Source organism: Tasmannia lanceolata, unplaced genomic scaffold (genome assembly GCF_043159265.1).
Source record: "Tasmannia lanceolata isolate RefF3 unplaced genomic scaffold, GAP_Taslan_0.1 ptg000018l, whole genome shotgun sequence".
Taxonomy (NCBI): domain Eukaryota; kingdom Viridiplantae; phylum Streptophyta; class Magnoliopsida; order Canellales; family Winteraceae; genus Tasmannia; species Tasmannia lanceolata.
In genome coordinates, this window is record NW_027518695.1 from 20,898,668 (window position 1) to 20,913,648 (window position 14,981).

The 14,981-nt window shown below is 39.9% G+C and overlaps 2 protein-coding genes across 2 annotated transcripts; one reads left to right on the top strand and one right to left on the bottom strand.

The window, feature by feature from the left end:
- Window positions 1–567: 567 nt before the first annotated feature.
- LOC143849370 (uncharacterized) lies at window positions 568–2,260 on the bottom strand. The gene is made up of 2 exons (XM_077358376.1): window positions 2,016–2,260; window positions 568–1,194 (listed from the first exon to the last, which is right to left on the bottom strand). Exons 1-2 carry the CDS (start codon window positions 2,218–2,220, stop codon window positions 593–595), a joined length of 807 nt encoding a protein of 268 aa, XP_077214491.1. The 5' UTR covers window positions 2,221–2,260; the 3' UTR covers window positions 568–592.
- A 9,080-nt stretch (window positions 2,261–11,340) lies between these two features.
- LOC143851737 (uncharacterized) lies at window positions 11,341–13,879 on the top strand. Its single transcript, XM_077361226.1, has 5 exons — window positions 11,341–11,684; window positions 11,827–11,965; window positions 12,051–12,167; window positions 12,248–12,347; window positions 13,257–13,879. Exons 1-5 carry the CDS (start codon window positions 11,596–11,598, stop codon window positions 13,319–13,321), a joined length of 510 nt encoding a protein of 169 aa, XP_077217341.1. The 5' UTR covers window positions 11,341–11,595; the 3' UTR covers window positions 13,322–13,879.
- Window positions 13,880–14,981: the final 1,102 nt, after the last annotated feature.

Here is a 14,981-nt window from a genome sequence, read left to right on the forward strand (position 1 = left end):
CCAAAATTTCAAAATTTCGGTCGAAATTTCGCAATTCCAGAGTCCGAAACCGGTACCGAAACCAAAATTTTAAACCATGGTTATAACCGAATAACCGAATAGTGGGAGAAAAAGAGGAAAAAAAGCACAATCTCAGTTCGGATCGGAGGGCTAGGATCATCCTATCGAAATAATTTGTTGAGAACAACCTAATTAAGTTGTGATCAATCAAATGGACGGTTTAGATCATCCTACGGAGTGACCATATAGCACTTTTTTTGGGAAAATAATGGTTTTTATCCATAATTTCGGTTATTCGGTTAACCGAATTTTTTTTTTGAGAAAACCAAACCCGAATAACCGAATTTCCCAAAAAAAAAATAACAGAAACAGAACCGAAAGGGAAAAAAACCGAACCGAACTGACCAAACCAATTCGGTTCGGTTCGGTTATTCGGTTTTAACCGAATAATGAACACCCCTACCAAGTAGTACTACACTAGAATTACAATAATAACAAAGAAAAGCTCTCTCTCTCTCTCTCTCTAGAGTGACAATAATAACAAAGAAAACCTCTCTCTCTCTCTCTCTCTCTCTCTCTCTCTCTCTCTCTCTCATGAACATACAATAACAAAGCAAGGAAGAACAGCATTAGGATTCCTCACAAACAAATGCTTAAATTCAGCATAAAACTCTCCACTACTCCCAACTTCCCCAAGGCCTTCCTCACACCCTCCTTCAACCTTAGCAACCACCTTCCCTGCTATCACCCTACAAACCACCACAGCCCTCTTTACATTCCCCTCCTCCTTCACAACCTCCTCGCAATCCAACATGTCACTACTTGCCCTCAATAGAATCCCATCTCTCTTCTCGTCCTCGGCTTCGGACCCCGATCGGATTATCCGACACACGCCGCACCTGAGATCCTGACAGAGTTCCGACACCTTGGCCGTCTTCCACGAACAACTCATTGTTGTGACATAAAATCTTAAGAGCTCGTTACCATCAACGGCGCTTCGTGAGTGCTGCTTATCTAGAATTTGCGCTCTTCTCTTCACCATCTCTCTATATTCCTCAAATCTTTCCACGGTCTCGGGCGGGTTCTTCACCTTCAAGACTTTTTCGATTTTCTTGATCCATTCTCCTGGCCTCATCAACGCTGCATGGAAGATCATCTCCACGATATTTCTAGATATGTCTCCAGCGTCGAGCTCTATGTACATATTATAAAAGAATTTGGTCAGATTATATAACTAAATTCGATGTATAAATGATTGGGATTGTATAATTATAATGCTTCATTGTGGCTCTGTTGAAGTATAAATGATAAAATAATGCCAACTCTAACAACTTCAGCTTTTGGGGTAATTGATTGTTTCACATGTTACCTCATAGCAGGTCTTGGGTTCAAAACCCAACAACTCCTTAATATTAAAAATCCACATGTAAGGCCTACTCAAAACAGGGGCCACACGTGAGGGGGAGAGTGTGGTATAAATGATTAAACAATGCCAACTCTAACAGCTTAAGCTTTTGGAGTAATTGGTTGTTTCACATGGTTAAGCATAACTATATTATATATCCAAATAAATCAGCATGCATAACTATACTATATACGGTGAAATTATATGGTGTTCGCATATTGCTACTTGTAATATATGGGGCACGACATAGGTGCTGCCCTTGATATTTGATCCAATGACAGCCTCTGAAAAAGTCAGCTGTCATTGGATCAGATATCGAGTGTGGCTCTATATAAAGCAAAGTCCCATCCTACTTCCTAGGTGGGCAATTAAAATAAAAATTATTAGGTTTTACATTCTTTAGATGGACGACCAACAATGTAATCCAAGACATTGATCTTACAAGCCACCATTTATAGATGATCCAGCCGTTGATAAAGCCAAACGATCCACAATCAAAGGGATGAAAATTGCACCCAAGTGGAAGCCAACCAAATCAACGGTACTGATCGTCACACATGTGATCTATGGTTTTGCCATTAACAAAAGAGAGTAGGAATGTTCATCTTACCACAAAAGCGTTCCCCGCCGTTGATCTTCCGCAAAAAAATGACTTCTTCGTCCGATTGATCTTCCCTTTCTAGCAACCAATCTCTCGCGGACATCACCTTTCCAATCCCACTTTTCCTCCCCTTCACTTTTTCCGGCAGGTAAACTTCCGGCGTTCTCGCCCTACAGTTCATGACCTTCTTCATTGATAACCAAACTGCATGCATCTCTCTCTCTCTCTCTCTCTCTCTCTCTCTCGTTTGGTTGGTTATCTATAACAAAAAAAGCCATGATTAGTAAAGACTATACACTGAAGTCCAGGTGTATAACAATGCATACACATTTGAGCGCAGAAAGAAGCAAAGATATAGCAAAAACTAAGCAGTTACTAAGCACTTTTCTATATTCTATAAGGAAATCACGGATCCGAACGAGTACCAATCAATGCTGGCCATAGCTCGGGGAGGGGGTGTACCAAATTATGTTAAGTGCTTTATAGTTTATATAACATTTTCTCTTACTAGTGATTTAATTTACATGGTTCACTTATCAATATAGTAGTTTCAATTGATTACCGTAGAAAGAATAGGACGATCGATCTCCGGGTGATGAATGAATTTCGAGCTCCCTCTGCTGAGCCAATAGATATGAGAACCCTATAGACAATCTATGGAGCTTTATCAAATGTTATGCAGTGAGATAGTGTTGAAATAGCTTTCACGGAGAAAAATGTTCACCGGAGTAGAGGTAGAGAACGTAGCGGGGCCTTTGATTCCATAGTAGGAAGAGGTGAAAGACAACAGATGAATAAATGGGATTTTGTATGTTTGTTGCAGGGCATTTAAGGGAGGTGTTGGATCTCGACAGATGCCAAAGTGTACGAGAAAGGCATAGTTGGTGAGAGTAAGACAGGAATAAAAAAACCTAACGTATGCTTACTTAGGATTCCTTTGTCTTTTAGATAAATTTATTCATGGAAGGAGAGGGACAGCCCAAATTGTCTGGTTAATCTCGACCATACGTACGTTATCAATGGTTGGCGACTAGACTCAATCACTTGGTGGGTCCCAGTGCTATAGTCACATCAATTGCGATGCGTCTAAACCATTTGGAGGCCTAAACCATTTGGTGGCCTAGAATATGATGGTCACAACAAATCCAACCGTAGATTTACAAATGGCTCGTTGAGTGTTTAGGATTGTTTGATGATCGGTACAAATTTTGTATGATGACCCTAAAGATATGGTGGGGAATATTCAATGAACGGTCTAGATCATTGGCTTGTTGCCACTAGTGAAAGTGAGATTCAATCATAGATGGTAGAAGTGCAACTGAGGCCGGGTTGAGGCCAGCCCAAGCTATTGGATTATTTTTCGAAATTCCGAGAAAATTTTCGGAGTTCCGAGAAAAATTCCAGTACAAAAAAACATATTCTCAGAATTCCGATAATGCACTTGTTGGGAAAAATTGGAAAAATTTGCAAGTCATTTATGAAAAATTTGCAAGTCAAATTGCAAGTAATTTAAAAACAAAGATTGATTGTGCCTGGAATATTTATCCAGGAACCCGGGCGGCACCTTAAAATTTTGTTAATATAGAAAATTATTAGAGGAGGACATAGAACCTTGCCTCTAATACTTTACCGATTTTGAAGGATACCTAGGATTAGTGCACCATCTATGAGAAATGGAAGTTGCCTACCATTCCTTAACCAGTTTCTTATTGTTGGGATCCAGGTAGAACTCACCCTTTAACTCTAGCAATTAAGGGGAGGGTGCCCAAGTCCTTATAAGCCTATCCACATCCATTCACTTTTCCGATGGGGATTCTTTGCTTTCGCATGGAATCCCCAACAATCTCCTCCTCCACGCGACGGTAGCATGATGGGGATTCTTTGCTTTCGCATGGAACCCCCAACAATCTCCTCCTCCACGCGACGGTAGCATGGGAACTACAAGATTTTATCCAAGGGAATTTCACTATGCTCGAAGGTACACCGGGGTTACCGAGATATTCCCTAGAGGATTTTTTCCATCCTCGGAGACACACTGGGGTTACCACGCCCTGGCTCTGATGCCACTTTGTTGGGAATCAGGTAGGACTCACCCTTAAAAGCTAGCCATTAAGGAGGTATAAGCCGATCCACATCCATTCACTTTTTCGATGTGGGATTCTTTGCTTTCGTGTGGACAAAATGATTATAAAAGTAGAGATTTCCATATTCTTTGCTTCCCGATGGAAATGCTACGGACAAAATGAATATCAAATTTATGACCTTCTATAGATGTTGGGTTATTAAAAATTATGAAAGCGGAGATTTAACGACTATAGCCAGTCTCTAAGATACTCCTTGTTATGGAAATCTCTGTACTTCACTGTTTAGTTACTGTCATGATAGTGAGAGTTGTTTTCCAGCGTATCAAGTTTCTAGTCAGAGATTGTTTGAATAACGCAGTGATTGAGGGGGATTCTCTCTATGTCATTCGTTGGCTTAATGATTCGGCTACTCACCCTTGGAGGTTCGATCATCTTTTTTGACGAGATAGGTGATTGGACGCGTTCTTCATCTTTTCTCGTCAGGCATATTCGTAGGTCTGCTAATTCGATGGCTGATGCTCTAGCAAGAGATTGTGTCTTCCTGGAGGAGTTTGTGCTATTCGATTCTCTTCCACCCTAATGTTTTGTTTCTAGATTGTTCTTGTTCCTTTTTATCGTTTGTTTTTCTCATTTTTTTGTATCCTGACCATCTCGGTCTCCTTTTAATGAAATTGGCTACCATTCCAAAAAAAAAAAAAAAAAGTTACTGTCATGATAGCAGCACATAGTTCTAAATGGCTAGGAGAATCTTTCACCGAGAAAAATCATTTTTTAAGGTCTCCTCTGCATCATCGTCCATCGCATCAAAATTTATGGGTTGTACATGATAAATAATGGCCAGTGAATTAACAAAAGAATAAACCCATCTACTGATTGTGTACTCAACCAAAGTCTGATTACTGATGAAAACCATGACACACTGCCCAAATTAAGTTCTAATACTCTCTTTGATATACAAATGTAATGAAATACTTGCGGCACAAATTAAGATATAATCTTCGGCAAGAAATATGCACAATGACGCCTTGGATTCTTAGTTGTTGCCTGCTATACTTGATTGAATGCTTATTGACCTAAACAGAATTCATCTGCCATTAGTTCTTCACGACGGTAGTGCCAAAATTTGATAGCAAGAAACAAATGGGAAGTTGCAGACTGGAGCAAGAGTGATAAAGGACATATAACATGTAACCCATATTTGTGGCCAAAGATGTAGCCTAAAGACTTCGTCAGTCTTTAATTGAATGACAATTACTGTGCATTGAATCAATTCAAGCAGAAATCTGATGGGAGGGGAAGATGCATATCAACAATTTGAATGATGCTGAGAAAGGCCGAAAGATGCATATCATTATGAGTGATTTAAATGATGCTAAGTGTGAGAAAAGCAAGCAAACTATGTGCGGTAAAAGATCTTACTCAATCATATAATAACAACAACAGAATAATATATAAAATATAAGAAAAGAAAAAGAAGGTGCAACATGCTGCCCGGAATATGTTGGTCCCTTGTTGCAATAAGGTTTGCTATGTCAGGTAGAAAATCTCCATCAACCAAAAGAATGATAACAACAGCAACAATAATAATAATGCGATAAAATACAAGAAAAGAAAAAGAAAGCTCAACATGCTGCCCAGAATTTGCTGGTTGCTTGTTGCACTAAGGTACACAGGCATGAGTCAGGTAATAGTATTGTGTAGAATTGTAAATATGATAATGGGGTGAAAACAGAGAAGAGAAGAGAGAAATAGTGTGTGGATGGGTTCTGAACTCAGTTTCATCATAACCTCATCATAACTTTACACACCATTCTCAACCTTTTCATGGAAAAGTGATAATCAATCTCAATGTGCTTTATCCTGGCATTGAAAACTGGGGTTGAAATAGCTTGATCGCACTTTGGTTGTCACATCAGTGTAAATGAAGTTCCTGCAAGAGATTCCCCAACGAAGTGAGCTCTGTTGTAATGGAGGCCATAGCTCTATATTCTGCATCTACACTGGATCTGGCAATTGTCATGTTTCTTATTGCTCTAGGAGGTTACACAATCATTCACTAAAATGCAATACCCTGTAACTGACCCTTGTGTGTTTGAATATCTCTGCCAATCAACATCTTAATATCCATACACTCTGATTGCCTTATTGTGATGCGCTCTTTAAAATAGTCCATGATCTAGCATTCCTCTACTCTTCCTCACGATACATTTGGTTATATGTGTTGGAAAAAATTGAGTGTACTGTTGTTGATAGAAAACAGAAACTTGTTGCTTCAAGGTGTGATATCACTTTCCTTAAGACAAGATTCGCCCCCACTAGTAGTGTGCAAAGGGGATCCGTGAATTGTCTCCAAGATACAATGAAGCCTAGTAGGGAAGCCCTGCTAATGTTTGATGACGCGTAGCACTAGCGGAATCAAACCCGAAATGCCCTTCCGAAATTTCAAGCCTTAGAGAAATTTCTAGATACTGTTTTTGCAGAAAAACAATATCTAGAACAGTAAACAAAAGAAAAACAGTATATAGAAATACTTGGGGATTTTGTAGGAGTGTAGAAGAGAGTGTAAAGTCTGTCAGAATTGCCAATTCATTTTTCTATATGAAATGACTGAATTCTGCACATTTTGTAGACCACCTGGTGTCTTTTCAGTGTGAAAACACCTCTACAAGGCACCTTTCCAGAATGTTTGAAATCTGACCGTTAGATCGCACCCATTGATATTGAACGGTCCTGATCGATCCTAGAGGTGACTGTTGGTTTGAGTAAAACCTCTCTCCAACCCAGTCATCGTTAGATCAACCATCTATGATGTGGATCTCACCCCCTTGGCACTTGACCGTTGGGGGAAGGGACACAACCCATTTGATCACACTCTTTGACCGTTGGAGTTATGGGCCCGTTGGGCCGACCATTAGGCCCGAACCGAAGCCCAACCCAACCGAACCATTCGGCTTGATGGGCCTACGAACCATTTGACCCACCCATCTGACCGGTCCACCTTCATCTTGATCCAACGGTGCAGATCAAATCTGAAAAAATTTAAGGCTCCAATCGCTCCTCGCTCCTCGCGACGTTGCGTACGTGCGAAGTGCGCCTAAAAAAGCGTCACTATGCGCCCCATAGCCCATTGCCCACGCCGCGAGCGCGCGTGTGCGAACGGTGCGTTGCACCGTCCCGTGGGTCCAACCATGGGTTCAACTCAATGTGCAATCAACAAGTATTAGAAAAGTGTAGTGCTTTATAAGCCCTTCTCTTTCCTTTCTCTCATCCGGTACGGGACTATCTTTTCAACTACACTTCTACATCCTTTTGTAAAAGCAAATCTTTCCAAGAAAACATTTTCTTTTTCCCAAACGCTTTTGATAAAACATTTTCCAAAACACTAAAACATGCAAAATACATGATTTTGAAAATCCAAAATCACTAACAATCCCCCACCATTTTCAAAATCAAAGAAAATTTTCTCATCAGGCTTCGAAATCTTTTGCATAGATGAAGGTATCTCTCGATTTGAACCTTCACTTAGTGAGGACATATCAAAGTTAACCAGAATTGCATAGTAGACGTATCTTTGAACTAGCTATTCTATTTGGTTAACCAGATACGTCTCACACACAAGATTTCACCTCTTTGGGCAATTTCTAAAACCGACACATGTACCATAGGATGATCTGAGCCGTCCATTTGATGGGCCACAATGTAAATAGTTTGTGCCCCAAAAATATTTCCGTAGGGTGATCACAATCCTACAATCTATAGAGGCTGCTTAAGATGTAGTTTCTATTTAGATCGGAGGGCTAGGATCAGCCTACGGAAATGATATTTTGGGATGCAACCTATTTACGTTTATGGCGGGCGGGGCCTACGTTGTTCAAAGATGAGCCCACCATTCCACCAAGATTTCTGTTGGGCCCACCAACTGTTCCTGTTGTGTGTGTGTGTGGAGAGAGAGAGAGAGAGAGAGAGAGAGAGAGAGGTCAAACGGTGGGAAAGTGACATATACGTTAGATCCTAACGTTTAATGTTAGGAAGCGCCCGGAAAAAAATGGGGAAAAAGTATCGGGTTCCCTCTCGCCCTAACCATTCCCTTTTCTTCTCTCCAAAATCTAGTGAAGGAATTTTCATCTGAAAAAACAGCAGTCAAAATATCAGCTGGTATTTATTTTCAATCCATTTTCTCAATTCTTCTCTATTCTTTCTCTGTAGTTTTTTTTCCCCTGCATTTGATTCGAGTTTCCATTGCAGTTCTCAAATTCTATCTTCGCCTCCTTTGATTGTGCTGTATGGTGGGTCTTTTTCATTTCATTTGGGGGATTATTAACAACTATGTTACTTTTGTTTTCATTTTCTTTACTTTTTTTGTTTATGCATTATGATCATGTTCAAATGCTTTTTCCCTATGTTTTTTTTCGAATGGTAGCAAGCTATAATATTAAGGAAGGGGGAAAAAAAACCCCACGAATGAGGTGGTCGATGCAACCGAAGAGAACAATCAAAGATGAAATCAAACAGCTCCAAACTCTCCTTGGATACCCCCTCATTGGCTACCCTATCGGCACCACCATTGACTGACCTCTTGACATGGTTGAATGAATACTTGAGTCCCCCACTCGATCATTGATCGTGTAAAAAAAAGGGGACAAATCTCCATTGATCCAAACATACTCTCTTCAGAAGAATGATGCCCTAATGCGGTGCTCTCTAACCTCCATTTCAGTGGAATCAATGATCCCTATGGGTCCTAAGAACGCTCATCTCATTGACCTATCTCGTCTCTGAGATCCCGGGTTTCCCCAACTAGAACCATCGAAGTTGAGCTTTATGCAACCCGAGGCAAGTGGCTTCCATTCCTACGATATCAAGCTCCCCTGCTCTGAACTAAAGCAAATCTCCTTCCACCCGTTCCATAGATCGAATGCAGACACAAACTTGAAGCATGGAATGGTCTTCACCCATGAGATAGTTAGGGGGGTCACTTTCAAGAGTAGGAAGTAGGCAATCTTCACGGAACCTCTAAATATTCGAGCATTCCTCTCTTTCCAATATACCCATGTAGGCAATCTTCACGGAACCTCAAAATATTCGAGCATTCCTCTCTTTCCAATATACCCATGTTGTTGCTAGCAATGATACATTCCACATCATCTTTCCTTTTTTTCTTCAGGGTACCAACGACCAATAGTCCAAGAGGTCAATGAGCTTGGATGGGAACACCCAAGACATACTAAATCTACCCAAGATTCTATTTTACATCTCCCTAAGATTCTATTTTACATCTCCCTGGTCACTTTACAATGTATGAACCTGTGATCTACCCTCTCCCCGACCTCAATGCAAAAGGCACAATGGTCTATAATTGGCATATGATGGTCACGCAGGTGATCCACCGTCTGTATCCTGTCAAGCAAAGTGGTCCAAATGAATGCACATATCCTGTGTGACGCCTGGAATGCCCACACTTTGGCTACTCGTGAAGGCACAGGGCTAGGCACAAGCCGATGATAGAATGATTTTACAGTGAACTCCCTAGAAGAATTCTAGATCCAAGCTCTCTATCCTTGCTGTCCTCTTGATATGGCACCCTTCTAGCATCTCAATCAACTTGGCCATCCCTATGTACCTCTCTATCAAAGAAATTTCTTCTGAAGTTCATCTTTCATGAGACTCTGCCGCCTCCACTCAAAGCATTCTTTCACTAAAGTCTCCTTGTTCTCTGCCACTACTAATAAGTCAAGTAAAAGCTCCTTCAAAGATGACTGATCACACTACTTGTCGAGCCAGAACCTTATTTGATCCCCTGAATACACTCTTAACCGAATCCCTTCAGAATTTTTTTCGACTTTGTCTTATTATATCCTTAGAAGCATGGACCTTCTCTCGGGGTGCCGCTCCTATCTCGGAACCTCGATTTGGCGCTCCTTAAGAAGGAGCTTCCAGGGAGCGCGGCCCCAGAGAGATGAGAACCGCTCTAATGACGCTCCCAGCCTATTTCTTTTACTCTATAAGTCCCACCATCATCAAACTCCTCCAACTCTTCAAAGTATTTCATTAGAGCAAGCACAAAGGCTTGTGCATCTTCAGAGGGCACGAGGAACAAGTGCACACAAATGAAGATGGTGAAGATGGTTAGAAATTAGCTTTTAGATGTACTTAAATTTTGAAAGATACGTATGAAAATGGTTAGAAACTATTATTTTTTGATGTACTTGAATTTTGAAAGATATATAAAGAAAATATTGCATGCATGCTCCCATGACGCTCCCAAACTTAGACTCTTCTAGACCCCCCGCTTCCCCACCCCCGCTTCGTGCTTTTATATCCCTCCAAACTGTCACCCTGTGCCAACAACTTCGGCAAGGTTGGGGGAGGGAAGTGTTCTTTAGAATATTGGGCATAAAGGACACATAGGAGGTGAATCAGGTTGAAAGTTGCCAAAAGGTGGCAAAATTCTCTCGAAATCAATTCACTTGAGTAGTCGCCAAGTTGCCAAAAAGTGGTGAAATGCTCTCGAAACCAAGAGAGTCTGTATTGCCGTAGCATTGACTGCAGTACGGTAGCAATTCTAGTTGATTTCAATTATTAGAACTAGTTCACTAACCCATAGTTTATTGAGAAACATGTATTATTGTTTGAGGATTGGTTTGGGGGCTTGCGCGACACATGTATTATTGTTTGAGGATTGGTTTGGTGGCTTGCACGACACATGTATTATTGTTTGAGGATTGGTTTGGTGGCTTGCGCGACCTCCAGAAATTGTGCTTTTCATGTGCATAGTGATGGATCAAGTGGTGTGTCCCACATGGGGCCGCCCGTGGGTAAGAATCTCAGCTAACCAAATGATCCTACGTATCGATATCAGTGGGCTGAAAATGGGTCGAACATAACTGGTTAATAGTTCATGTTGAATAGAAGAACAACATTGAGCAAATGCTTCTTGCAGTGCCAGTCACAGCTACCACTGTCCGAATTGGCATTTTATAGAGATTTCTCTGATGAAACTTGACATTCCACATCAAATATTTGGTGGGAAGTAAACACATGGAAAACTATGACACCCTACTTCTATTCCATTGCTGTGTTATAGTTTTGAAAAGCATTTATATGTAAGACAGCTATCATGATAATTAGAGCTATGCAAATTTCAATTTTTACATTTTTGCATGATATTTTATTAATTTTCTTCTGTGATCTACATAGTACCATGACTTTTAAATTCTCATCTTTATTCCATTTGTCTTAAATTCAGGCTTGCAACTTCAGCTTTTCTTATAGTGATGCTTTGTTTGGGTACTTCGTTTGCCGTGACTTCATCTTCTCTTGGATCACAACGGCCAGGTGCCTATTGTCTTGAAATGTACCTATTTTAAAGAACCCTGCCACGATTATCCGCTCTTCTTTGTGGTGCACAACCATTTAAATCGATCACATGATGGCTTATGTAATGTGGAGTTTGAAAGACCAAGACGGACAGCATATATTTCACTAATCATCTCAGTCTTATTACAATGGCTTCTGAATTGGCATATTATGGGTTTATCCTGCTCTACCTTCATGGTCTTGTTCTCTCCTGCCTCTCTCTCACTCATGAAAATATGTTAGTTTCTTAACTCAAAAAATCTGTAGCATTTATTAGTACTTATTGTGTAAGTGCTTATTGTGTATCTCTAGTAAGTGCTTATTGTATATTATTTTGTACTGGTAATTAGAAAGATGTTTTCTACTTAATGATGTCACAGTATCAATGTCAAAGTACTAAATGTTGGGGAGGAGCTATGGAAGGAAACTTTCCCATTACAAATGGGTCGTCGCCTTTATCAACTACATGGATTCAAAGCATCCACGTGGTATGAAGTGAAGATATCATCTCCAGCTTCCGTATGTATCATTTTTTTATTCGATCATTCTTTTTTTTTCCTCATATTTTCTTTATGAAAGCTTACTCAAGGCTATCGAACAATAGATACCAGTTAGCTTTTCAATTCAACTGAAGCGAGACAGATCCGAACTTTGGTTGAACATGAATCGCAGATTGCTCAATACCGAGAAATTGATTTTCAAGGCTGATAGTCATGACCTGGTTAGTATTCATGTCCAATTTATATATTTTGTTATATTTAGCAAGATTTTATTGCCTTGTTCTTAATAATCTTCTTGCAGCACTCTGATCACAGTGAGATGTATGTTCTCATAACTGTGGAGCCTGCTGGGATTGTTGCAAAGCCCGTACGTGAAAGAGAGTTTTTCATATTCAATATTGGTAAGCCGCAATTATTTATTTACTAGTGGTTCAGCATCTGCAAGTGGGTCTTCTGCATAAGAACACATATATGCTCTACTTGCACATAACCCCACATATTTAGGCCGTCATAAGATGAATAAGTGAAAGTGGAAATACAGTGTGAAAGGGGGTTTTATTCTTTTTCATGCATGAGTAACAGTTATTGTCAACGACATAACACGCTAACTAGACCTATGTCACAAATATCTCTGATATTTTCAAAATGGGAAGTGATATATCCGCCCCTTTTGATTACATGGGACACCCAGGGCCATTGTACATGGCAATCAGCCTCATTGAGTCGTTCTGACGTGAAGTACATCAGTCCCTCTGCAGTAATTGATACACTGCTGCTGGGTGTCCCAAGCAGGGTTGCCGGAGTAGGAATCGAAACGGGAATCGAAAGCGGGAATCGAAGGCTCCCAGGGAAGAATCCTATTTCCTTGGTCCCAAGTAATCAAAAGGGGTGGATACATCACTTCCCTTTCAAAATAAAGCGATTTTATCGCGGCATTTTGATAAAATGACAAAATCTCAAAATAATTCCGAGAATTTAAAAAATACAACGGTATTTTCATTTACCGTGATAATATCACCATAATATCACAATATTTTTATAATATTTTATATTTTATATTTTTTTCTTAATTTATAAATTTATAAAAATTTTATTTTCTCATTTTTTCCCCGATATAAACCCGAAAAAAAAATAAAAAATCATTAATCTATCCCAACATTTTCCCTTGCCGAGAAATTCCCGAGAACGATATTTGTGACACAGGACGAGACTAACTGAATTCACTAGCAACAATAGTTTATTATACATGGTAATATGGTTATTTGTGACACGTATTAATTGATTCACATCCATTTTTGTTTTTCCAACAGGTGTATGGACAGTATCAATGATCTTTATATTGTGGGGAGGGGGCAGGGGACGGTGTCACCATTGACAACTGGGATGACAGACTGGAGTGAGTGCCCGGAGCTCGGGGCGATAGGGGATCTGTTGGCGTCCTCAATTTTTCTCTGCAACAGTGTCAGTGCTGGTGATACAACAGTACGTTGGGGCAGTTCCGAATGATGTACTGGGCACGCCTGATAGCCCCTCGCAATAGATAGCGCAGTACCTTAATAACAACAATGCTCGCCGGATGCCGCACAGAGGACAAGGATCCTACTTTGGCTAGCTCTTTCTCTCTCTCATTTTTGCAAATAGCTTACAATTTTTGGTGTTCAGCAATTTAGAGCTGAAACAATGATCATGGGTGTATGTTTTTGTTTCCCCATAATTTTTCTTTTTCTTTATCAACAGTGTTCAGTGTTATTTTCCTTTTGTCTTGCTTTCTAGTATATGTTTTCTTCTATTTTTGTTTTAAAGCGAATTTAAGTACAATGAACATTAGAAGGTAATCAAATTTCCTTATAAGAGACTTGATCTCGATAATAGAGAACTTCTTGATCTGCATTCCCTTTTTGTTGTGGATTGGGAGCGCCATGGGACCGGTTTCCATCTCTTCAGGACCGCGCTCCCGGGAAGCTCCTTCCTAAGGAGAGCCGAATCGACGTTCCAAGCCAGGAGCGGCACCCCGAGGGAAGATTCCTGCTTCTATTTGCACTGTATGATTGTTGCATTGGTGAGACGCCTTGTCCCCTTGAATGTAACCTAATTACTGCTTAATAAAGCTATTATCTTTCAAAAAAGAAAGAAAAAATCTACCATCAAGAAACAACAATCTGGATATCTGAGTGAAAGCTTCTAAATATAACCATATTACCATGTATAATAAACTATTGTTGCTAGTAAATTCAGTTAGTCTCGTCCTGTGTCACAAATATCGTTCTCGGGAATTTCTCGGCAAGGGAAAATGTTGGGATAGATTAATGATTTTTCATTTTTTTTCGGGTTTATATCGGGGAAAAAATGATAAAATAATTTTTTTATAAATTTATAAATTAAGAAAAAAAATATAAAATATAAAATATTATAAAAATATTGTGATATTATGGTGATATTACCACGGTAAATGAAAATACCATTGTATTTTTTAAATTCTCTGAATTATTTTGAGATTTTGTCGTTTTATCAAAATGCCGCGATAAAATTGCTTTATTTTGAAAGGGAAGTGATGTATCCGCTCCTTTTGATAACTTGGGACCATAACAGGATTTTCCCTGGGAGCCTTCGATTCCCGCTTTCGTTTCCCGTTTCGATTCCCGCTCTGGCAACCCTGCTTGGGACACCCAGCAGCAGTGTATCAATTACTGCAGAGGGGCTGATGTACTTCACGTCAGAACGACTCAATGAGGCTGATTGCCATGTACAATGGCCCTGGGTGTCCAATGTAATCAAAAGGGGCGGATATATCACTTCCCATTTTGAAAATATCAGAGATATTTGTGACATAGGTCTAGTTAGCGTGTTATGTCATTGACAATAACTGTTACTCATGCATGAAAAAGAATAAAACCCCCTTTCACACTGTATTTCCACTTTCACTTATTCATCTTCATGACGGCCTAAATATGTGCGGTTATGTGCAAGTAGAGCATATATGTGTTCTTATGCAGAAGACCCACTTGCAGATGCTGAACCACTAGTAAATAAATAAT